Genomic DNA, 24,903 nt, shown 5'->3' with positions numbered 1-24,903 from the left:
ACCCCTTAATTTATATTTGGATGCGTAATTATTAAAAAAAGAGAGTTTACAATATAACTTAACATAATGAATATTAATTGATTAATGAACTTACATATATTTATTTATATAATAAATAAAAATGTATATAAATATAAAACAAGCAAGAAGGGGTTAGAAATCGCAGGTGGCGAGAGAAAGAACAAAGAAAAATCTTAAAACAATACTTCTTGAATTTTAAAATTTCAAATCATTTTTGTTTATTATATTTTAATAGCAATCGACTACACTTAAAAAGCAAGTGACAACATATTTTTATATTAATTTTTGATTTGGTATTTTAAAATTTAAAAAGTATTTTTTAAAAGATTTTCTCAGAAGAATTAACGAACGAAGAAGAGAAAAAAAAGAGCAACAAATGGGGTACTAGTGGTTGGTGAAATATTTATTGCATGTAGCATGATTTTTTTTTTTTAAATACAAAAGTTGGTCTTTTTTCTCTTTCGTGGTTTGTAGGGCAAAGTCGGTGGATGTTTTGATCACTTCCAAAAAATCATTTTTATAAGACAATTCCTATCTCATTTATTTCATAGTGTAAAATTATTTAAAATCACTTAAAATACTAGTTACGTTTGGGTATGTTCTTAACTTGAATCCGATATTAAAGAACTGGGTATGGCTTGAGGGGTAATTTTATAAGTTGAGCTATTCTTATTTGAGGGATGATGACTTATTTACAATTTCACATAAGATTAGAGATCAAGGTTTAATCCAACATAATCTGACACCAAGCTTATTATAGGTAGATGGGTTGTGTTGGTTGTTAGAATCCAAGCAAAAGCCAACAGAATACAAGATAATAATGGTGGGATCCAATTTTTGAACTACTGAGATTACTGATATACTGTCACTGCTACAACAGGGCAACGTGTTTTTAGCATTGCTTAAATCTTTTTAGTATCATCAATTTCTTTATCTTTGGTTGTCTGTATAGTTTCTCTTCTTTTTACAGATTCCAAAAGCCTGTCCTCCTGTGATACACCCTCATTCTATGTAGTGTGGTCCTTGTAGCTGATTTTTGGAGTTAAATATAGACGTGCAAGCACAGTAATCATATTTACTTGACTTCCATCTTCAATACCAAACGCACTGAGCCTACTATTCCGACTTCCGAACGGCCATATCTTCGTCGTCCATTCCATTGGTCGGTTTGACAAAGTCACAAAGGACGGAAAAAAGTTTCATTTCGAATTTGATTGCTTGAACAGTAAACTTGGAGGATCGTATGAAAACTTTGATGGGTCCAAGATTCAATAGGCCAACTTGAGATGGAAAATTTGTCTTAGCTTCCTTCTTACAATGATCAACATAACATTTAGCTAGACCCTATTGATTACTCCCTTGGCTAGCTACCCCTTATTTTCTTTCAGGTCTCTTTCACCAAGTCTTGCCTGGTCACTTTCCAAGTCAACTTGCGTGTCAGTCAGTTCAAGTTGGAAAGGTTATATATGGATACACACACACACACACACCCGTATTATTATCTTGGGGGTGACAGTGGAAACAGCATTAGTCTGAACTAAATTATTATTAGATAACAAGTCTTTTGTTGGAGTATCATGGCTCTGGTTTTTGAGTTTCGTTTCCTCTTGATCTCTCACCTTTTACTTGTTTCAGCTAGGTATGGACATGCGAGCCATAATAAGTGTCCTAGATCGTTTAACTGCGGAAAACCTGGGAGCATCCGGTTCCCTTTCACCAAGGTAGAAAGGCCAGACTGTGGCTTACTGATGGTTCGTAATTGTGATGATCCAAATGCATCTTCAGAAAAAATTATTGAACTAGAGAAGGAACCCTGGCAGCTTACTAGAGCCCCTCGCCAATCACATAGCGTTACGGTTTTCAACCCAGATTTACACACTCGCTTACAATCCAATGGCTCTTGTGAAGCCCTCAAGAATAATATCAGTCTTCCTGCGAAAGCACCTTTGATTTCTTCTTATATCAAATATAACATAACACTCTTTAAATGCCACCACCACCTCAATGTCAGCATCCCAACTGGTTTTATTAAAAATCCCTGTCCTGGTTTTGATATATATCATTACAGCCGAGACGCTAATCTTAAACCTGTCGAAGAAAGCTCCTTCTCAGCATGTTCAACTGTGGTGCTTCCCAAGAAAGACTGGCCTGATAGCACAGACCTTCAATCGTTCTTATCTGCACAAATGGCTCTTGAGGTACGATTGTCTGATGGTTGTGAGAAGTGTTACAACGACCAAGGAGGCTACTGTCGACTGGACAACAACAATAACTTCTACTGCGACAATGGTCTGTGTTCCAAGAATAACCCTTGTCTACACAGGATAAGTGAAATTGTCACGTACCATAAATAATTTTGTCCTTGACATGGTTGTGTCAATTTCCGAATTGGAGTTATTTTCCTTGTTATTTATCTATGGCAAACGCAGAACTTTCTTGCTAACTTCCTTATATCTTATATATTCTAATTCCTTCGATTCCTCGTCTTCCCTTCCCCGCCTAATTTCCAATAAACACATCTTAAAGTTATGGCTCTGCACTAATTTGGTCTTATATTTTGTCGTTGTGTTTACTTCAATTTGTTCCTTCTTTTGATTGCAGCTCCGTCTAATCCAAGGAAACTTTGGAAGCTGGCACTGGGACTTGGGCTAGGTAATACACATATATGTTGTTATATTCTTTCTCAGCTATTAGCATCATTCTCTAATATTATACCTGGGTCCTCTTTCAAATTCTGTTTTGAGATACTGTGGATCCATTCTTCTTCACATTCAAAAATCAGCCTTCTATTAATATTTCAGAAAACTTTTTGTTCTCTTCCTCTGTTTCAGGCTATCACTCTCCATTCCGTTTCCACAATCCTTACAGTTTCAATCACTAAAATATTTCTACCTTGACAACTAACAAGCTGTGGAAGTCCCAAGATTATCTTAAACCAGCTTTTCATTACATCCTCTCTTGGTTAACAATGGCTAGATTTAAGAATTACTCCCTCCGTTCCTTATTATAAGAGACATTTGATGCTTATACCATGTTCCTAAATATAAGAGACACTTAAAAGTTGTCTCTACTTTTTTGTGTTGATTTCCTATTTTACCCATATTTATTGTCTCCAACTCACACTCTCTCTCCTTCCCACTTCTCTTTCTTTTAAGAATTTACTATTGTTCTCTCTCATACTCTCTCTCCTTATTAATGAGGGCATTTTTGGAAAAAAAATTATACTTTTTACACATTAATTGTTCTTAACTAATTTTAACTGTTTTTTTGATCAACGTAATTCGGTTATTCGTCTCTTATAATAAGGAACGGATGGAGTATAATATTAAAAAGTGGGAACTCCACTTTTGCAGGTCTATTTGTTGGAGTTTTAGGCATGTTGATAGTTTGGCGGCGACTTCGACAGCATTACAAACGAAAGTATCCATCAGACAACCAATTGCAAGTAACAAGCAATTATGCAATTGATCCGTACTCCAATGCAGACCGAGAAAGTGGCAGAATCTACTTGGGGGTGCCACTCTTCTCGTACGAGGAGCTTAAGAAAGCAACAAATAACTTTGATCGTTCAAGAGAACTGGGAAATGGAGGCTTTGGCTCTGTTTACTATGGTAATTCACTCACTATGATCTTTCTTCTAAAACATATAAATTACGACCTCTTGTCCTTATTATAAGGAAATTAGTGAAGTTAATTATTTTAATAAATATGTCTTGTCTTTTGTAAAATACTTTTACTAATCTAATCATATGTATTAGTAAGAACTACTATTTGATGAAATCTTCAATATATACAAACATTACAAGGGCTACTTTGAAAAAAATAGATAAATATGAGAGACCAAGTAGATTGGAGTCTTAAATTTAGGAACAAACTAAATGTCAAACTAACTCCTACATTTTGGCCACGGGTAGTATTATCTTGTCTTCTGATTCGTTTTAGAAACATGTTCCATCTTGTTCATATGCTGTGATTTGATGTTAAATAACCAGGAAAACTCCAAGATGGGCGTGAAGTTGCAGTTAAGCGCTTATATGACCACAACTATCGGCGAGTTGAGCAATTCATGAATGAGATTGAGATGCTAACTCGCTTGCACCATCCAAACCTTGTGTCCCTCTATGGCTGCACTTCATGCCGTAGCTGTGAGCTTCTCCTTGTTTATGAATACGTTCCCAATAGAACAGTTTCTTGTCATCTCCATGGTGAACCAGCAAATCGCAGTTTACTACCATGGCCTGTAAGAATGAAAATTGCCATAGAAACTGCAACTGCATTGGCTTTTCTCCATGCTTCTGACACCATTCATCGAGATGTCAAAACTAACAACATCCTTCTTGACAATAACTTTTCAGTTAAGGTTGCAGATTTTGGACTTTCAAGATTGTTTCCTGATGATGTTACCCATGTTTCCACTGCCCCACAAGGGACTCCTGGTTATGTTGACCCAGACTATCACCAATGCTACCAGCTTACTAGCAAAAGTGATGTGTATAGCTTTGGGGTGGTGCTTATCGAACTGATATCATCTATGCCAGCAGTTGATATGAGCAGGCCTAGAGATGAGATAAATCTAGCAAATCTAGCTGTAAATAAGATTCAAAGAAGTGCATTTGGGGAGCTGGTGGATCCTTGTCTCGGTTTTGAGTCAGACAATGAGGTGAGGAGGATGATAGTTTCAGTGGCGGAGCTGGCTTTTCAGTGTTTACAAAAGGAAAAGGAATTGAGACCTTCCATGGATGAGGTTTTGGAGATTCTGGAGAGAATAGAGAGTGGGAATGAGGAGCTTAATCAGATTGAAGAAGTTGATGTTAATGGTGCTATTGGGATATCACACAGTGGTCCTTTACATTCATCTTCACCACCTTCACCGGATTGCGATGAGATCGGATTATTGAAAAGTATCACGTCATTGCCTTCACCTGCAGCCGTGACTGATAAATGGCATAGCGAATCAACTACAAATTTTGGGAGTTCTTAATAATCATTCATCATACTGATTTATTAAAGATCATAGTGATTACAGAGGTTGTGGATGTAGATATAAATGAAAATTCAAATGTACGTTCTATTTGTAAGGGATAATTACACGAAGATATTAAGTTGATTATATTTTAATTAGGTTAATTATGACAACCATAATTTTACTATGAGTTGGTGGGATTTATTTTAGTAACTCCCAATTCATTCCAATTATGTTATGTGTAGTGGTTATCTTTCTTTGGTTTTTTTTTGCCTTTTAATTTTTTTGGGGATAATGTTATCTTTTCACTTATAAAGCTGCTTACACTATGCTTACAGTATTTTTTTTTTGGATACAACGGGACACAAAATAAAATAAATTACCAAATCTCTATCAAAAAAATGATTATCCTTTAGAGTTTTTGCTGAGACAGACAGTCTGAAAGCCAACGCCTATGCTTAGTCCTTTCTTTGCTAGCTTATTTGTTAATTCATTCGTGCAAAGTGACTTGCCATTCCTGTCTTAACATGGATTTGATTTGTCACTAGAGATAGATGTTCATGAGTTTCAGGAGTCTCATAAATAATTAGCTCAATTGTTTCTATTATATTTAATTGTTTTTCTAATTAATGAGCATGACAAGTTATAATATCCCAATAGCATAGATTCTACTGGTTGAATCTCGTTACTTTGTTAGGGAATGGTAATGCCTTCACCTTGATCTGACCACGAGAATTAATATATAGTCAAAGGTAAAAGGCTCTATGTATAATTTCAACATTAAAGATAAGAGATTAAATTTATATTAATAAGAAATTATAGGAAATGCCTCATTAATAATTGGATGGCACAATTGATTTTGCAATAGAAAAATAAAATTATTCAATTTTCAAATCAAAACAATCTAGGCTAGATTTAAAACAAAATATTAACCCCTGTTCAAACAGTTAACTAAATAAAACTAAGATCTCTTGGATCTCTTTACACTGCTTGGGCCTGTTGGTGGAAAGCCTTTATCATGTTCTATTGGGCTTAAAGATATGTGATCATGTGTCTTGGATTGGGCCTTGGTATATATCCCTTCTCCAAAAGGTAGGTGGGCTCTCTTTGTTGTAGCTCCATGATCCATCCTTGTAATGCTTATTTATTTCATAGCTTTTCTCAATGACATTGTCATTTTTTTCACCCAAAAAGGGGGGGGGGGGGGGAACTATCATTGCTGCTTCATTGTCGACTCCTTGAGGACCTCCATCAAGAATATTTTACAATGGCTTTTCTTTTACCATGACTTTTCTAGGGAAGTGCGAAGCATGCATCTAGGCTCCGGATTATAACTCAAAATTTTAAATTCAAATTAAACGTTTCCTTCCTTTAATAAAACTTCTAGTTTTTAATATAAGAGTTATATAATTAATTTATAAATAATAAATAAACTAGTCAAGTTAGTTATTAGTGATAAATGTGTCTTAGTTTTCCTAAAACTACTATCTTTGATTATATGCGTTGGAATTATTTCTTGATTAGGAGTCTTTTAATATGTGCAATTAATAAGGATATTTTAAGCAAAGATTTATAAATTTGGAAGATAAAATATATTGAGACCTTATATTTAGAAATAAAATTAACCGTTTGTTTAGCTCATATATTTAAGATAAAAGATAGTAAGTGAGTTGACAATATTTATTGCCTATTTAGTACGTGAAAAATAAATTTTAGGTTTAATATCTTACCTTTGTTATCCTTCTTGTGCATCAGACTTTTTAATGTAGCATGTAACTAACTATTTATCAAAATTTGATGCAAGAAAGTGAGGGGTAAATATATTACTATCTCCAATCTTTAATATAAGAGCTATTTAACTAATTTGAGTAGATTAAAGAAATTAGTTAGGTTAGATATTTGTAATAAAAATTTGTCTTTTTTTAAAAGTACTTTTACTAATTATGTATATTAACTAAAACTGCTATTTGATGAAACTTTTAATATGTGTAACTATTACAAGAATTATTTTAGAAAAAAAATAAATAAACATGAGAGACAAGATAAATTAAAGATCACATATTTAGAATTAAATAAATATAAAACTAGTTCTAATCGGATATATCTAATGCAAGATGTACGATGAGGATATTTATTTATAAACTAAATAAATTTGCCATATATCCCACCTGTACCTTCAACTCATATATTTGAGCTTCAAAAAAGATATTTTAATCCTACAACTTTTGTTTGATGCAATTAAAGTCGCCGTTCTAAATTGAATGCTCAACAATTCGGAAAGTTAAACGGAAAAAAAATATTTTGAACCCTGCCTATAAGTTTCATCGATAAATTACAAATGCGGCTTCAAATACTCTTTCAAGTGAACATTCGTAATAAAAATTTAGGACTATAATTCTTTTGGTAAGAGTATGTAGTTTGGCAAGTTGTTGTATCAGGAATCGATTGTCCAGGGGTCTAGTTGGATATGAGGGTGGACCGAAAAACCATGTAATGATACAAATATTGATCACAATAGTCAACATATGAGGTTTTTAAATATTCAAAAAGTCAAAATCAAAACATTGCATTTGGGTGAATGCGGTTAAATATAGAACATTTACTTAATGACTAAAAATTGATATAATGGTGAGTCATAGTTTTTTTTTTTTTTTTTGCTACGCATGTGTATCCTTTTATTAGAAATAGTTTCATCCAAAGCACAATTGGGTACCAAGTGTGAAAAGAAGAGTTTCAAACCGTGATCTGTCATATTGTAAAGGAATGACAAGTCACAGTTATAATCATAAGTTTAACTCCAACAACATGCTTTAATTTGAAGAAGGCGTGTGTTGGAGGGACTTGTTGGATTGGTCAACATAGCGTCATAACAAGGCAGTATAAAAGATTGGAATCATCTGATCAAAATATGGTGCATGAATTGATGTAATATGTTGTATGACTTTTGGCCTTATATAATAAACGATGGGTTGAATTCAAAATCAACCAATACGAAGTGCCATCTCTTTGGGGCAAACGAGATTCCCGTGCTCTTCAATTCAAAGCATGCATGGCTCTCATGGCTTCTAAGTCTTCCCCACTCGTTTTCCAAGTCAACTTTCCCTCTTGCATGAATCACTTCAAGTACGTGATATATTACCAACACCCTGAAATCACAATCTCCAGAAAACACTTGTCTCGTCTTCTTCTTGTTAGTTTTCTTGATTTGAAATTCTGGCATGGCTTCTTCAGTTCCTGTGTTTCTTTCCGTCTTCTTTCTTCACCTGGTTCATGTTTTCTCATCGGGGTATATTAATAGAATCCATGGAAACTGTTCTAGCTCGTTTGAGTGCGGAGAACTTGGGACATTCCAGTTCCCTTTCACCAAGCCAGAACTTTAAGACTGGGTTTATCACAGTTCATGGCTGTGATGATCCAAGTTCAAACAATTATTGATCTGGACAAGAATAACGGAAGGAAGAAGCTGCGGCTTCTAAACGTCTCCCAGAAGAACATCATCACAGTCTCGGACGAAGATCTAGACAAGATTCTGAAATCCAAAGGTTATTGTCAGGTTTTCGACACAAACCCAAGTCTTCTTCCGCCGAACTCAGCTTTGGTCTCTTTTGAGATCCTAAATCATGGGAATTTGATCAAATGCAGTCACTGTGACCATGTGCATCGTCCCGCTGGTTTTTCCAAACATGTCTGTTCTGACTTTGATGTCTACTGGGAAGACTCATCCAGGCATAAACCTAACAATAATATTCAGGCACCACTTGGTTCTTTCCCCGGTTGTTCATTTCTTCATCTTCCAAGTAAAGACATATCTAATACTAATGACCATCTGTCCTTCTTAATAGTCAAATTGTTATCCAAGTACGATTGTCTCATGATTGTGATAAGTGTCACAACCACTTGGGAGGCCAGTGTCTTCTTGATGCCAACGACAAGTTTTACTGCAAATATGGTAAGAGCTTTGTGCTTACAAACACACACGCGGACATATACTAAATTTTTATATATAAAAGTAGTATATATACATCATAATTGTTGTTTAGCTGACTTCAAATGGTGTCTTGTCTTAACTTGAGCTGCAGAGAACACAAGGAAGAACTACAAGCTGGGATTTGGGCTTGGGATAGGACGTGATGTGCACGCATATTTTTTTATTTGCCCATACATTTTAATGATTTAGTTTATCATACTTTACTGATATGTCAAATTTTCCATCCTTCTCAAATCTGGATCAGTAAAGAATTTAATAGAAACAGAGAAATTGAGACCCTTATTCACTTTTACAAGTGATGCTGATTTTGAATTTATTGTGCAAAAACAAGTTGAATTTGAACGTGTCCTGAAATGAATTAATTCCAATCTTTACTGGAAGAAGATTCACAAATAATTAGTATTTTCAAAACCTTTCATGTATATGCTATTAGAATTTTTATGTTCTACACTCCAGCCTTTAGTTACACACTTTTACGTTGACTATTGAAAATCCTCAGATGACGAGGCAACAAGGTTATCTCAATATATTTTTGTCAGGTCCATTACAATGGATTATCTGCGGGATTATTTGTTATTTTTTGTGTTTATAGTTATTCTGATAATTTGTCAGCTACGCCAAAGACATTACAAACAAAAAAAATTCCATCTTCAAACATCCAAATGCAATCAGCAAATAATAATAAAAGCAATCCTTTCACAAATGCAAACTCAGAAAGTTACAGAGCCTACTTGGGTCCTCTTCTCTTACGCCGAACTTGAGAAAGCCACAAATAACTTTGATCATTCAAGAGAACTTGGAACTAGAGGTTTTGACATTGTTTGCCATGGTAATTATTTCCTCACACTTCCTTTTTATTATTGTTCTGTTTCTGATAAAAAGGGTTCTTCAGAGTGATGTTTTGCCTAAGAGAGAAAGGAACTTGGTAAGAAGAGAGATCTAAAACCTATATGGAGTCTCCTTTGACGGCTTCTATTTGAATTGGTCCAGTAACTTCATCCCTTGTTCATAATGAACTTATGTTTTAACACCATAATAGAGCAGTTCATAAATGAAGTCAAGATTCTGACTCACCTATGCCATCGCAACCCTGTGTCTCTTTATGGTTGTTCTTCATGTCACTGTCACGAACTTCTTCTTGTCTACGAATACATTCCAAATGGCACCGTTTACTGTCATCTTCATGGTGTGCTAGCCAATCGTGGTCTCCTGCCATGGCTTATAAGAATCAAAATAGCCATAGAAACTGCCACTGCTTTGGCTTACCTTCATGCTTCAGACATTATCCATTGTGATGTCAAAACCAACAACATCCTCCTTGAAAATAACTTTTGTGTTAAGGTTGTAGATTTTGGTCTTTCAAGGTTGTTTCCCAATGCTGTCACGCATGTTTCCACTGCTTCACAAGGGAACCCCAGGTTATGTCGATCCAGAATATCACCAGTGTTACTAGCTTACTAGCCAAAGTGACGTGTGTAGTTTTGGGGTTGTGCTTATTGAACTAATTTTACCTTTACTTCCTGCAGATATTACGTGGGATAAAGGTGAGATAAACTTGGCAAATATTGCGGGGAAGAAGATTCAAGAGGGTGCATTTGGGGAGCTAGTTCATCCTTTGCTAAGATTTGAGTCAGATAGCGAGGTTAGGAGGATGATACTTTCAGTGGCAGAGTTGGCTTTTCAGTGTTTACAGAGGGAAAAGGACTTGAAACCTTCCATGGATGAGGTTTTGAAGTTTTTAAAGAGAATTGAGAGAGGAAATGAAAAGATTGATCACGTAGATGAAGTAGATATTCATGGCGCTATTGGGATTCCACACAGTAGTTATGCTGCACATTCTTCATCACCATACCATCTTGCCAGATTGTGATGAAATTGGATTGTTGAGAAACACAAAATCATTGCCTTCATCTAAAATTGTGACTCATAATGAGTCTAGCGTAGTTCATGTGAGCGCCTAATAATCACTTTTTGTAGTTAAATTGAAGAATAACTTATATCAATGATTAAAGAACCAAACCGGACAATCCAACTAGTTGAACCATCAATAAGACTCATTAACAACTTGGTTTGGACCAAAAAACTGCTTATTTAGTTGAGCTGGATTGATCGTAGTTGAACTGTTATTAAGCTGGAACAAGGACTTGGACTGGAAACTCGAATAATTTTTAGAAAAATGAATGATTTTTTAGCCTGACTGAAAAAATACTGAAAAATTAAAAATTATGTGAAAAATAAAAAAACCCCTCAAATATCCTAATATATTTTTAGACTATTTATAAGTATATAGTATTATTTCATTGAAAATTTCATATATTATGGTATTAAAACCATAAGCCGCTGGCCTTTTTACTTTGATGTTTGGTCTAGCTTTTGAAACAATATTTTGATTTAATGAATTAATAATTTTTAATATTATTGAATATTTTAAACATACATAAATTTAAATATATAAGGTTTTAGTGCATTTTCAATTATTTGTGAGTAATTTTAGATTATTTAATAATTTGATATTTTTCATATATATTAATTATATGTATATAATGTTATTTTTAATTAATTATTGTATCACCAGTCCGACTAGATGGTTTGATCGATCTAATCGATTGAATCATGACCAGCTGATCTTTTCAGTTTTACTTTCGTTTCAACTTTTAAAACATTGATTAATATATCGTACATGATAGCAATATTAAATATTGGGAAGGAAGTATGCATACATATGTAAAATACTTGTTGATTAATTATATTTTAAATGTATTAAAATGCGTTTATTTATTTATTCTTTATGTAAGCGATGAATATAAGGGAGAATAAAAAGGTAAAAGGCAAAAGACAATGAGGCAAATATCTAAGACCCCGTGTTACAGGGCCTAGCCTACCGTTGTATGAAAAAATAGGTACAGAAAGGACAAAAAAAGAAAGGACAAAAGGAATTGTTACGAACAGGGACATTAGTCCTAAAAGATAAAAGAGAATATAAAAAATATATATATTTCCCCAAACTAAACACGATTATGCTCTAAGAATTTTATAAGTTTGAAATTAATAAATCTTAAATAAGAAATTTTTATAAAATTATGTTATGATTTATAAGTTTAGTATTATTAAAATTTATTAAAGTATTGTTGTCAAACCTGATTTGAAGTTTAACAATTTTAAATTTTTTTTGTGTGGGATTCTTTCATAAATATATTTTCTATAGTGCTAAAATAGAACGTCAATTAGTATAACGGGGCGGGCTTTATGAAACCCATGCCCGGTTGACAGAAGCTCTTGGATGTGATCTGATCATCTGAACACGCTGGCCCTCTTGTGCTTAGGGATCAAGTTGGGCTTGCTACTAGATGAATTTTCTTTCTTCTTCTCAAGTGTACCAAAAGAAGTTATTTGTTCTGACCATACCTTTCTTTCCCCTTGTCCTTCTCGGTTCTCATTTCATCTTCTTTCATCCTATACATATTGCATAAATATTGAGTAACATATTTATTGAGTGGTTATAAACCTAACATAGTTGCCTAATTGCAAAGAAACGATGTGCCAAACCATCAACATCTATTTAACAGTAGTGCTGGATTTATGAAACCTGGCCCTTATATAAGTGGGCTTTAGCCGGGACCCGAGTTTTTAGCCTGTTTAAAATTTTTTATTTTTTATATCTTTTGATTTGTTTAAAAGCAATACAATAAACCTCATAACATTCAATTTTTCAATCATTAATATTAGTAAAACAAAATGTTAAATTGTTATCTAGATTTTCGAAACTAAACCAAATCAAGCAATTGTCCTAAACATTATACAAATTACAAACTAAACACTGAATGGTAGCGCCATCATCAATATGATTTTTATCACTATCTTCGATATCAATAATATTTGATTTTGCTTTACTATAAATAAGCTCTTCTTTAGTGACAAAAAAATCGAGGTTTTCTTCTTCAAATAAAATTTGCTTTCAAGTTTTGTGGTCTGGTTATTATTTTATTTTAATTTGGAATACATTAAAGTTGAACCTCGTAAATTTTTAATTCAAGTTATAAAATCACAAATCACATAAGTGTAAAAATATTCTCTCATCCAACATGTGTATAGTTTAAAGTATTGATATATATATAATATAAATCAAATAATTATTTAATGTTTAAATTAACTCATTTTTTAAAGTTCAATCGAACAAATCATTATCTAAAACCAAATAAATTAAACTATTTTATGAAATTTAACCAGATATTTAAAATATTATTAACAATGTAAATAAAAAAACATATTAACATCATATAAATAATTTAAAAAAAAAATTAAAAAGGCCTAAACTGGCCGCACTGGCCCTTTTAGGCCCGTTTTAAATTTAAGAGGTGAAATCACAAGTCTGGCTCTCATAATTTTGGGGATTTAAACGGGTTGGCCAACAAGGTGGCCCTGTTTTCTGGCTGTATTTGACAGCAAAAGGGTTTGGATCTGTTTTGGATGGGCCATCTGGGTTTATTCTTAAACGTGTTCACACTTGGGCTGTTTTAGTCCACGAATAAGAAGAAAATTCTTTTTGGGGACTGTGACAGACAGAAGTTTCACTCTCCTTGCGGTTCATTGGAATGCTGAACAAGTCACAGAACTAGAAAACAAAATCATAGACCTTGAACATTGACTTAACAAATGTGTGTGAGAAGCTTTTAAGGTGGAAAATGGGTGATACTTAAACAAGATGGTACGTGTCGCTTTATTATTATTAATTTTTTTTGGCAAGCCCCTTTCATGGAGTCTTCGCCAGTCATGTTCCAAGTCAACTGCGCATGAAGCAGTTCGAGTAGGTGATGTATAAATGGCAAGACAGTTGAATCATAATTTAGAGAGACTTAGGATTTCATAGTTTAATTTCTTGCTTGAGGATGGCTTCAGTTTATGTGTTTCGTTTCGTCCAGTTTTTTCACTTTGTACTTGTTCTTTCAGCTGTGTATGGAAATGGGAAGCATGACGACGAGTGTCCTCCATCGTTTGATTGTGGAAATCTTGGGAGCCTCCACTTCCCTTTCACCAAGCATGAACAGAAGCACTGTGGCCTCTTCGCAGTACGTGGCTGTGATGGTCCATCTCTGAATAAAACGATTCAACTGCAGAAGAATGGAAGAATATTACAGCTTACTAATGTTGTTCAGCAGGAGAAACTCATCATCACAGTTTTTGACCCAGATCGTCATAGAACCTGCGATGTAGCTTCCAATAGTAACATGCTTCTTCCTCAAAATTCTCCCTTGGCTTCCTTTCGTTTCGAACACAAAGTCGCAAGCCTGTTCAGATGCAAACACGACCCTCACATTAGACCCCCTCCTGGTTTGATCAATCATGCCTGTCCTGACTTCGATGTCTTTTTTCACGACTTATCACCACACACGCCTCCTCCTGGTCCTCCTAATCTTGACCAGATGCAAACCTATTTACCTGATTGCTCCGTTCTTCCCCTTCCTTGTAAGAACCTGACTTATGCCTCAGATTTTTCATCATTCTTATGCGGTGAAGTAGATATTGAAGTGCACGCATCTGGTGATTGTGATGAGTGTTACAACCACAAGGGAGGCCAATGTCAAGTTGATGACCACAATACCTTCTACTGCGACGTGGGCCCCATAGGTATGCGTATATGTTTGTGTGTATATATATGTTTTGGGTGTACCATTCAGGATGACCTTGTCTTTTTTTTGAGACGCACACTCCCATACACACACACACATGTATATAATCACTTAATTGTTAAATGGATACGATGAATAACTAATTCATTAGCTTGATGGTCAATAAATGCAGTAAATATCCTGAAACAGGGACTTTTTACATCAACTCATTCAAGTTTAGAATTTGCTAAAATGTGTTATCAATTGCCATAAGTAGGTAAAGTGAATAGATACATAAGTATTGTAAATAATAGCCAATGAAGCACGGGATATGTGTGTAAGGTCCATCAGCAGCATCATAACATCAAAGTTTTTGTGGAAGATGAATCCGAGCGTTTGAAATCTACAGCCTGTGAAGTTTTCCATAATCTTACAGCTCCTACTCCCAAGTCTCCTTTTGAAATCCAACCCAATTTACTCCTGTTCCCATGCGACCGCGATCTCCCCCTCATGACCCCCGATGCCTGTCCTGACTATGATCATTATTATGACATGCCACAAATATATCACCCAGAATGCTCCACTCTTCGCCTTCCTTGTAATGACACGACCCATTCCAAGGAACACTGGTTCTCATGTGGTGAACTAGATATTGAAGTGCGAACATTTGATGATTGTGATGAGTGTCACAACCATAAGGGAGGCCAATGTCTAGTTGACTACAACAACAACTTCTAGTGCCACATAGGCCACGCGCATACTCATACTCCAGCATCATCCCTTTTATATACTTTTCGGTGCGGGGTGTCTCCACTAACCTAATGATCCATTTCCCTCCACTTTGTTCAAACGATGTCATTGAGAGATGGGAGGCGCGGAGTGAAGCTTAAATTTGAGGAGCAATACATTGAGGACTGTGAAGCTGCTCACATCCAAAGTGTTCTTTTAATTTTACTTTATTTCAGGATCAAAAAAAAATTTTTTGTCTCTTTGTGCTGAAATTGTGAAATGGGAACGTTACAATGGTGGATGATGCAAAATGAATTTTAGGCCTCTAATAATGCAGGTAAACAAATATATCTTAACTAATTTACTTAAAAATAATGGATGTGAAATGGATTTTAGGCCTATCATAATTAATTTTAATTTAATTAATAATGTTTTTATTTTTATTTGTTAAAATAAAATAGACCTTAGTTAAATTAATTTAGCATCGTCCTAGGTTCCTCTGCTAAGCTTCATTCCATGCCTCCTGTCTCTCAACGACGTTGTTTGAACGAAGTGGAGGGAAATGGATCATTAACTTATGGAGACACCCAGCGCCGCTTTTATATATGCTTCTTTTCTGCTGCTTGTTTAATTTTCTGTTTATCATTCATTTATGTGTTTTTATTCTATAATGTACTAACTCGTATTTTATTTTGCTAGGAAACCGGAAGTCGTTGGTCATACCTGCTACAGGTGGTGCGTTGAATTTAATTAATTAACCTTTATTACTATCGGGTCCAACTCCAAACATTAGCCCTGAGTACGTGTAACTATTCTCGTGATGAAAAACACACGTTGTAAAAGCCATGATGAGATTAACATTTGATATTAATTGAGAGTGAGAGAGACCTTAAATTAAGGAAGATTTTCATATATGTTGAATATAGTTGAAAGACTCCTTGCGAAAACAATAGGATAGCTAATCAGTACTTGTGTTACTAAGTAATGTTCTGACATTTTGCATGATCTCACATCCTGTAATTTTATTGATCGCAGTTGTTGCAGCTACAATACTAGGAGTTTTTGTACTTATAATGTATTGGCTTAAAAGTACATTATTTCTTGATAAGATCACTACATTCTGGAAGAACAAATCGAAAACTCATCCAGAGTTTGAGGCTTTATTTATGAAGAGCCATGGATCACTTGCCACAAAAAGATATAGCTACTCGGAGATAAAAAAAATGACCAGCTGTTTCAAAGAAAACTTAGGGCAAGGAGGCTATGGAACTGTGTTCAAAGGGCAGTTACATGACCAATGTCCAGTTGCAGTGAAGGTTTTGAATGAAACAAAAGGTAATGGAGAGGAATTCATTAATGAGGTAGCAAGTATAAGCAAGACTTCCCATGTCAACATTGTCACACTTTTAGGATTTTGTTTTGAAGGGTCAAAGAAGGCACTTGTTTATGAGTTTATGGCTAATGGATCATTAGAGAAGTTCATCTTTGAAAATAAAGAAAACCTGCTTGATGTTAATCTCCAGTTGAGTTGTGAAATATTGCACCAAATTGCAATGGGTGTTGCATGAGGATTAGAGTATTTGCATAGAGGATGTAACACTCGGATATTACATTTTGACATAAAACCTCATAACATTTTGTTGGATGAAAACTTTTGTCCAAAAATCTCAGATTTCGGACTAGCCAAAATATGCCCAAGAAATGAGAGTTTTATATCCATGACGGGCGCTAGAGGAACCATAGGATATATTGCTCCTGAGGTAATTTCTAGAAATTTTGGTGTAGTCTCTCATAAGTCAGATGTTTATAGTTTTGGGATGATGATTCTTGAAATGGTTGGAGGAAGAAGGAATGTCAACGTCAATGTTGATAATAGTAGTGAAATATATTTTCCTCATTGGATTTACAAGCATCTAGAATTGAATGAAGAGCTTGCACTAAGGAGCATTAGAAATGAAAGTGACACAGAGAGCATAAGACAGATGGTGATAACCAGCTTATGGTGTATACAAACTAACCCTTTAGATCATCCAGTGATGAGTAAAGTGATGGAGATGCTTGAAGGCAGAGTTGAGACCTTGCAAATTCCACCAAAGCCTTACTTATCATCTCCTTCAACATCACCACGCTCTTCGTCTTCCTTAACTCACTGACTCTATAATTTTTATGCTATGGGGCATTTTCATTAAGTCATGATTACTCAAAAGCCTATATGTTTTTGTTTCTGTGCGTGCTTTTTTTTTTCTTATAGGACTCTGCTAATGCACTAAATTTTGCCATGTATAGACAACAAGAACATTGTAATGCTAGTGGACTTGTATTGTGGCCTTTTTTGTCTATATTGTTAATTTATATCATTCCTTGGTAATGTTTTTATGAATGCTTGTTAGTTTATGATAAGATCTCTACTATTAGGCTTTTTCATTAATGCTTGAGACTCTGTCTGGGGCTCATATGTTTCTATTTCTGTGCATGCTTCTTATTTGATTGCATGAGTGTCAAAAAAAGTGATGAATTGTGGATGTCAAAGCTAACCAACTATATTGTATTTGATTTAACATTTGCTTTCATCAAATACCATACTTTTTTGTGGTTTTGAACATGAAGCCAAATACAACAAGTTAAACTTTGATTATTGACGTACAAAGATAAAAGTTGGCTATGACTTGTGCTTGAGTTGTAAAATCTATAAGACCGAAAGAATACATTTCACATCTAATTTGATTGTGTCTATTAAGAGAGCCACCCTAGTGTGTTTTAACCTAAGATTATAAGATGAAGCTCAAAATACCTATTAACATGAATGAGGAAGAATCTTGGAAATACTAACGAGGTCTCTAGGAAAATTCAGAACATGCCAAAGATTTTTACAAGCAAAAAGTGATTTTGGTGGGCAGAGAGGTCCCCAAAAAAAAGCATTGCCCGTTGATTAATTATAATTTTCTAACGTCTTAAAAAGAAAAAGTTTTGCAATGTTACATATTTATTGTTTTATGGTTCTATACTTGATAGGCATTCCATACAATTATGACCCTATTTTGGCAGCATGAAGCATAACTAGCTCAAACAAAATTTAATTTCCTTATCAACAATTTTTTTATCCATAACGATCTTAAGTTTGCCCCTTTCTAAGAGTTTTAACTAGTTTTCGCCTTTAATTTCCAAGTTAACACTCATTGCAATAAAGTCCTCCATTAGTTTTAGCCCCCACTTATGTTCTGTTAGTGACTAATAGTCATGGTATGGAGAGCCTTGATTAGGTTAGAATTCACAGAGTGTAACTTTTTGAAATATGGTCCTTCACTAGCACACAAACACAGAAAAACCTTCCAACAATTAGACATTGAAGTCTGAAGGAAAAAGAAGTATTATCCAAGACAAGTCTGAAGGAAAAAGAAGTATTATCCAAGAGAGCAATGTCACCCCATGTTTCCATGTTGTTCATTCTGAACTGAATCTTTTGCTCTTTTTCCAAAATGTTGTGGGTTCCTAGAAACCGAACTTCTAAGCTTGCAAGTGCAAAACTCATTGTGTGAACCCTTTTACTGTGTAGTGTCTATGGATTGTGGTCTTTTCAGCTGATTCTTTTGGAGTTAGAGAGAGGTGTGCAAGCACAACTTCTATACCAAACTCACTAGTTCCACTTCTAATGGCGATATCTTTTCCATCCATTGGCCGACTTGACAAAGCCATAAAGAAAGAACAGAACTTACATCTTGAATTTAATTGTTTGAACGGCATGCAGCTTTGAAAATATGAGATTTTTGGAGGGTCTAGGATTCAACATGACAACCTGAAAAGTTTGCCTTGCCTTCTTTGCTGGAATAATCAAGATAACTTTCAACAAGCCTTATTGCGTACCTATTTTCTTTTAGGTTTCCTTCACAAAGTCTTGCTTGGTAATTTACCAACGCAACCTGCCATCAAACAGTTCAAATGGGAACTGCAGATTAGATACCGCTATCAAAAGAGGCTCTCGTCAGAGACCTTTATTGTTTTGCTCAAAAGTTACTTAATTATGGCTCTGGTTTTTGATTATTTTTTTCCTCTTGATTTCTCACCTTTTACTTCTTTCAGTTGGGTATGGAAATGCCAGGCATGTTGAGTAACTTGGGAGCCTCCAGTTCCCTTTCACTAAGCCAAAATTGCTGGACTGTGGCTTAATGGTGGTTCATAATTGTGATGCTTCAAGTAAAACAATTTAACTAGAGAGGAATGGATCAAGATCATTCTTGCAGCTTAACGGTGTCTTTCTGCAGCAAAATATGATTGCAGTTTTTGACTAGGATCTACATAATGGTTTGCAATCCAATGGCTCTTGTGAAGCCTTCAACAACAATATCCCAATTCTAGCAAGCTCTTCTTTGATTTCTTTTGATATTAAATACAACATAAGCCTGTTTAAATGCAACCACAAACTCAATCTCAGTGCCCCCACTGGTTTTATTAAACATCGTTATGTAAACTTCGATATCTATCAACACAGCCTGATCCTTGATCTTCAGCTTGACCGAAAAAGCCATTTCATAGCATGTTCAACTGCTCCCTAAAAAAGACCTGCCTGATAGCACAGACCCTCAAACGTTCTTATATGCCCAAATGGTTCTGGAGGTACGATTATCTGATGCTTGTGAATAGTGTCACAACAGAGGAGGCCAGTGTCAACTTGATGAAAACAATAACTTCTACTGCGCCAGAGGAGGCAAATTCTTTCAAAATTATAATTTTTTTAATGTTGGTTTGAGACAAATACTACCTCCAGTCTTTAATATAAGACTTCATTTGACTTTTATTTTGGTCCTACATATAATCCCTCAATCTATTTTATTTCTCATTTTTGTACATTTTTTCCTAAGTTAGTCCTTCTCATAATGGTAGTTGTAGCCAATACACTTGATTAGTAAGGATATTTTAAGAAAGACAATACCTATTTATTATAAATAAGTAACTTAACTTATTTCCTTAATCTTCTCAAATTAGTCAACTAGCTCTTATAATTAGGACCGGAGGTAGTATGTAACTTCCTAATTTATGTCTTTAATTTACTGTTAAGCACTTTTGGCTTCCAAGATCAAGTGATCTTTCTTGCTATCTACAGCAAAACTTCACCTTTCTTGCAACCTCCGTCATATGTTTCATATCCTCAAAATCGTATGTTAGAAAATGGAGTTTTTTTTTTTTGGTTGCTTTTATTGTTTTCGTTAAACACAATTAGATTTCATATCAAATAAGTTTGCAATGTTTTATGCGTATCCGATTGAGTTTGATTTATGCCAATACATTTCTTATCGTTGTGACTTCATTTCCTAAGATATATAGATGACACCATATTTCTGGTCCGTATAAAGAAGACAGACTTTTTCCCCCCTTGTGATTATAGAACTATATCAAACATTATTTCTCAATTTTTCTGAGATAAAGATCGAATCCTTTTCTGAAGGGTAACTAATTATTTTAATGTTAACTTTGGCTTAATTCTTCCTTGATTGCAGAGCGTAAGGGAAAAATTTTCAAGGTGATACTTGGAGTAGGTAATTTATGTAGTCATTTAATACATTTCATGCTTATAACGATGCTTATAACTTTCAAACTTAAAACTTACATCCATCCCTTTCGATTTTCATCTTCTTTTTGGCTATTTAGGAGGTCTTTGGATAAATCCAAATCATAGTTTGGAAAATAGTTTCTGAGAAATTAGTAATTTTAAGAGTTTGGATAGTTATTATCATAAGCATTTTTTATGTACAAATGACCAAAAAGTACATAAATTAATATGATAATTACATAAAAGATAGATTGTAATTTATAATTTCATTTGAAGTAATAAATTTGTTAATAATTTTTTTGCCAATATAGAAAATGAAATATAAAAAATATAATTAATCAATTATTAGTATGTGTATATATATTTATAAAATATAAGATTAAAAAATTTTTTACCTACGGAAAAACATATTTTACATAAAGATTACAAATATGAAATTCCATGATTTTTTTTACAAAATTGAATAAACACACATTAAAACAATTTATTATTTATTAAAATAATTAATAATTTGAAGGGTGAGGAGCTAGCGAGGAGATAAAACTAGTATTTTATTTCAATTTGAAGGGCATTTTTGTTCAAATACCATTGCATCTATTTTGACATCCATAATAATTACTCTAGCAACCAGCTGTTTAGCCCCAAGAGCAAAAATTTTTTGCTTTCTCCAAAACCATGGTTTGTGAGATTGAAACTGCGGTTTTGGTTCAAACCATAGTTTAGCAAAAAAATGAGGTGTTTGGATATTTTTGAGTCCAAATCATAGTTTGGGTTTTAAAAGTACTTTTTGAACAATTGTCAAACACTTGCTTAATTTCCATCAATTTACTACTTTTAGATAACAATTCACAACAACGATTTTTTTCCCAACTCATAAAACAAGTAGCCTACTTAATCCGTTTACCACTTATAAACATAGTCAAAAACGAGTCCTTACGGAAACAATAGGATAGCTAATCAATATTCATGTTACTTATTAAGTCATAAAATTTTGCATAATCTCACCTCTTCTAAATCTTATTGATCACAACTTCTGTAGTTGCAATACTAGGAGCTTTTGTTCTTATAATCTACTAGTTCAGAAGGACTTTATTTTAGAAAAACAAATCTAAAGCTCATCAAGATTTTGAAGCCTTTCTAAAGAGCCAAAGATCATTTGCCACAAAAAGATATAGCTACTTGAAGATAAAGAAAATCGCCAATTGTTTCAAAGAAAAATTAGGATAAGGAGGCTAGGGAACTGCGTTCAAAGGGAAGTTACATGATAAATGTCAAGTTGCCGTGAAGCTTTTGAACTAAACAAAAGGTAATGGAGAGAAATTCATCAATGAGGTAGCAAGTATAAGCAAGACTTCTCATGTTAACATTGTCACTCTTTTAGGATTTTGTTTTGAAGGGTCCAAGAAGGCACTCATTTATGAGTTTATGGCTAATGGGTCATCAGAGAAGCATCTTTGAAAATGAAGCAAACCTCCTTAATGGTAATCTCCAATTGACCTGTGAATTATTGCACCAAATTGCAATGGGTGTTGCATGAGGACTAAAGTATTTACACAAAGGATGTAACACTTGGATATCACATTTTGGCATAAAACCTCATAATATTTTGCTGGATGAGGACTTTTGCCCAAAGATCTCAAATTTTGGACTAGCTAAAATATGCGTAAGAAATGAGATCCTAAATCATGGGGATTTGATCAAATGCAGTCACTGCCACCATTTGAATCGTCCCGCTGCTTTTTCCAAACATGTCTGTTCTGACTTTGAAGTCTATTGGGAAGGCCCATCCAGGCGTAAACCTAACAATAATATTCAGGCACAACCTGGTTCTTTTCCTAATTGTTCATTTCTTGATCTTCCAAGTAAAGACATTTCTAATGCTAAATGACCATCTGTCCTTCTTGACTACTCAAATTGTTGTTCAAGTACGATTGTCTCATGACTGTGATAAGTGTTACAACCACTTGGGAGGCCAGTGTCTTCTTGACGCCAACAATAAGTTTTACTGCAAATATGGTAAAAGCCTTGTGCCTACAAGCACCCACACACACATAATAAATTTGATATATAAAATTAGTATATATACATCACAATTGTTGTTTAGCTGACTTCAAATGATGTCTTGTCTTAACTTGAGCTGCAGAGAACACAAGGAAGAACTACAAGCGGGGATTTGGACTTGGGATAGGAGGACGATGTGCACGCATGCTTTTTTATTTGCCCACGTATTTTAACGATTTAGTTTATCATACTTTACTGATATGTCAAATTTTCCTTCCTTCTCAAACTGGATCAGTAAAGAATTTAATAGAAACAGAGAAATTGAGACCCTTATTCACTTTTACAAGTGATGCTGATTTTGAATTTATTGTGCAAAAACAAGTTGAATTCGAACGTGTCCTGAGATGAACTAATTCCAGTCTTTACTGGAAGAAGATTCACAAATAATTAGTATTTTCAAAAGCTTTCATGTATATGCTATTAAAATTTTTATCTTCTACACTCCAGCCTTTACATACACGCTTTTACGTTGACTATTGAAAATTCTGAGATGAAGTTTGACTAGACATGATTATATTCTAACAAGAATCTCACAAAAAGAAGTTTGAAATTAATAAATTTCAAATAAAAATTTATATGAAAATGTATTGTTATTTGCAAGTTGAGTATTGTCAAAACTTATTAAAGTGTTATTATCAAATCTAATTTAGAATTTAGTAATCTCAAGTTTCTTCTTGTGGGATTCTCCTATAAATATATTTTCTATGATGCTAAAATAGAACATCATTTACCATAATGGGCCGGGCTTTATGAAAGCAATGTCCAGTTGGAATAAGCTCTTGGATGTGATCTGATCGTGCCGGCCCTCTTGTGCTTAGGGATCAAGTTGGGGTTAAATTCTCCTTAGCCTACTAGACGAATTTTCCTTCTTCTTCTCAAGTGTGCCAAAAGAAGTTATTTGTTCTAACCATGCCCTGTCCTTCTTAGTTCTCATTTCATCTTCTTTCATCCTATCTGTATTGCAAAGATCTTGAGTAACATATCAAAATGAGTTGTCATAAACCTAAGATAGTTGTATAATTGCAAAGAAACGATCGATGCGTCCAAATCTCAACACCTATTTGACGGCACAACGGTTTGGACCTGTTTTGAATGGGCCAACCAGGTTTATTCTTAAACGGGTCCACACTTGGGCCGTTTTAGTCCGCGAATAAGAAGAAAATTTCTGGTTGAAATTGTGACATGTAGAGGTTTCACTCTCTTTGCAGTTCATTGGAGTGTTGAAAAAGTCAGAGAACTAGAAAACAAAATCATAGACCTTGAACATTGACTTAAGACTTAACAAATGCGCGTGAGAAGCTTTTAAGGTGGAAAATGGGTGATGCTTAAACAAGATGGTACGTGTCTCTTTCTTTTATTTCCTGGCAAGCCCCTTCATGGAGTCTTCGCTGGTCATGTTCCAAGTCAACTGCATACGAAGCAGTTTGAGTAGGTGATGTATAAATGGGAAGACGGTTGAATCATAATTTAGAGAGACTCAGGATTTCATGGTTTAATTTGTTGCTTGAGGATGGCTTTAGTTTATGTGTTTCGTTTCGTCCAGCTTTTTCACTTTGTGCTTGTTCTTTCAGCTGGGTATGGATATGGGAAGCACGACGACAAGTGTCCTCCATCGTTTGATTGTGGAAATCTTGGGAGCCTCCGCTTCCCTTTCACCAAGCATGAACAGACGCACTGTGGCCTCTTCGCAGTACGTGGCTGTGATGGTCCATCTTTGAATAAAACGATTCAACTGCAAAAGAATGGAAGAACATTACAGCTTACTAATGTTGTTCAGCAGGAGAAACTCATCATCACAGTTTTTGACCCAGATCGTCATAGAACCTGCGATGTAGCTTCCAACTGTAACATGCTTTTTCCTCAAAATTCTCCCTTGGCTTCCTTTCGTTTTGAACACAACGTCGAAAGCCTGTTCAGATGCAAACATGACCTTCACTTTAGACCCCCCCCTTGGGTTTGATCAATCATGCCTGTCCTGACTTCGATGTCT

The 24,903-nt window shown here is 34.6% G+C and overlaps 2 protein-coding genes and 1 pseudogene across 2 annotated transcripts; all 3 read left to right on the top strand.

Moving 5' to 3' along the window:
• Positions 1-1,528: 1,528 nt before the first annotated feature.
• LOC114725867 (LEAF RUST 10 DISEASE-RESISTANCE LOCUS RECEPTOR-LIKE PROTEIN KINASE-like 1.1) lies at positions 1,529-5,163 on the top strand. Its single transcript, XM_028912438.1, has 4 exons — positions 1,529-2,310; positions 2,635-2,673; positions 3,375-3,632; positions 4,014-5,163. The coding sequence occupies exons 1-4, from the start codon at positions 1,599-1,601 to the stop codon at positions 5,000-5,002; spliced, it is 1,998 nt and encodes a 665-aa protein (XP_028768271.1). The 5' UTR covers positions 1,529-1,598; the 3' UTR covers positions 5,003-5,163.
• A 9,057-nt stretch (positions 5,164-14,220) lies between these two features.
• On the top strand, positions 14,221-17,675 carry LOC114725868 (rust resistance kinase Lr10-like; annotated as a pseudogene).
• A 6,673-nt stretch (positions 17,676-24,348) lies between these two features.
• Positions 24,349-24,894, top strand: LOC114725875 (uncharacterized). The gene has a single exon (XM_028912447.1). It carries the CDS (start codon positions 24,424-24,426, stop codon positions 24,871-24,873), a length of 450 nt encoding a protein of 149 aa, XP_028768280.1. The 5' UTR covers positions 24,349-24,423; the 3' UTR covers positions 24,874-24,894.
• Positions 24,895-24,903: the final 9 nt, after the last annotated feature.

Source organism: Neltuma alba, unplaced genomic scaffold (genome assembly GCF_004799145.2).
Source record: "Neltuma alba isolate B1F8T4 unplaced genomic scaffold, ASM479914v2 tig00012286_pilon, whole genome shotgun sequence".
NCBI classification, from domain to species: domain Eukaryota; kingdom Viridiplantae; phylum Streptophyta; class Magnoliopsida; order Fabales; family Fabaceae; genus Neltuma; species Neltuma alba.
This window is presented reverse-complemented; position numbering and strand designations above follow the sequence as displayed.

Coding starts and splice junctions, on each gene's coding strand:
- LOC114725867 (XM_028912438.1), top strand. CDS start 1,599: ATGGCTCTGGTTTTTGAGTTTCGTTTCCTCTTGATCTCTCACCTTTTA. Junction 2,674..3,374: donor GGCACTGGGACTTGGGCTAG/GTAATACACATA, acceptor CCACTTTTGCAG/GTCTATTTGTTGGAGTTTTA. Junction 3,633..4,013: donor CTTTGGCTCTGTTTACTATG/GTAATTCACTCA, acceptor TTAAATAACCAG/GAAAACTCCAAGATGGGCGT.
- LOC114725875 (XM_028912447.1), top strand. CDS start 24,424: ATGGCTTTAGTTTATGTGTTTCGTTTCGTCCAGCTTTTTCACTTTGTG.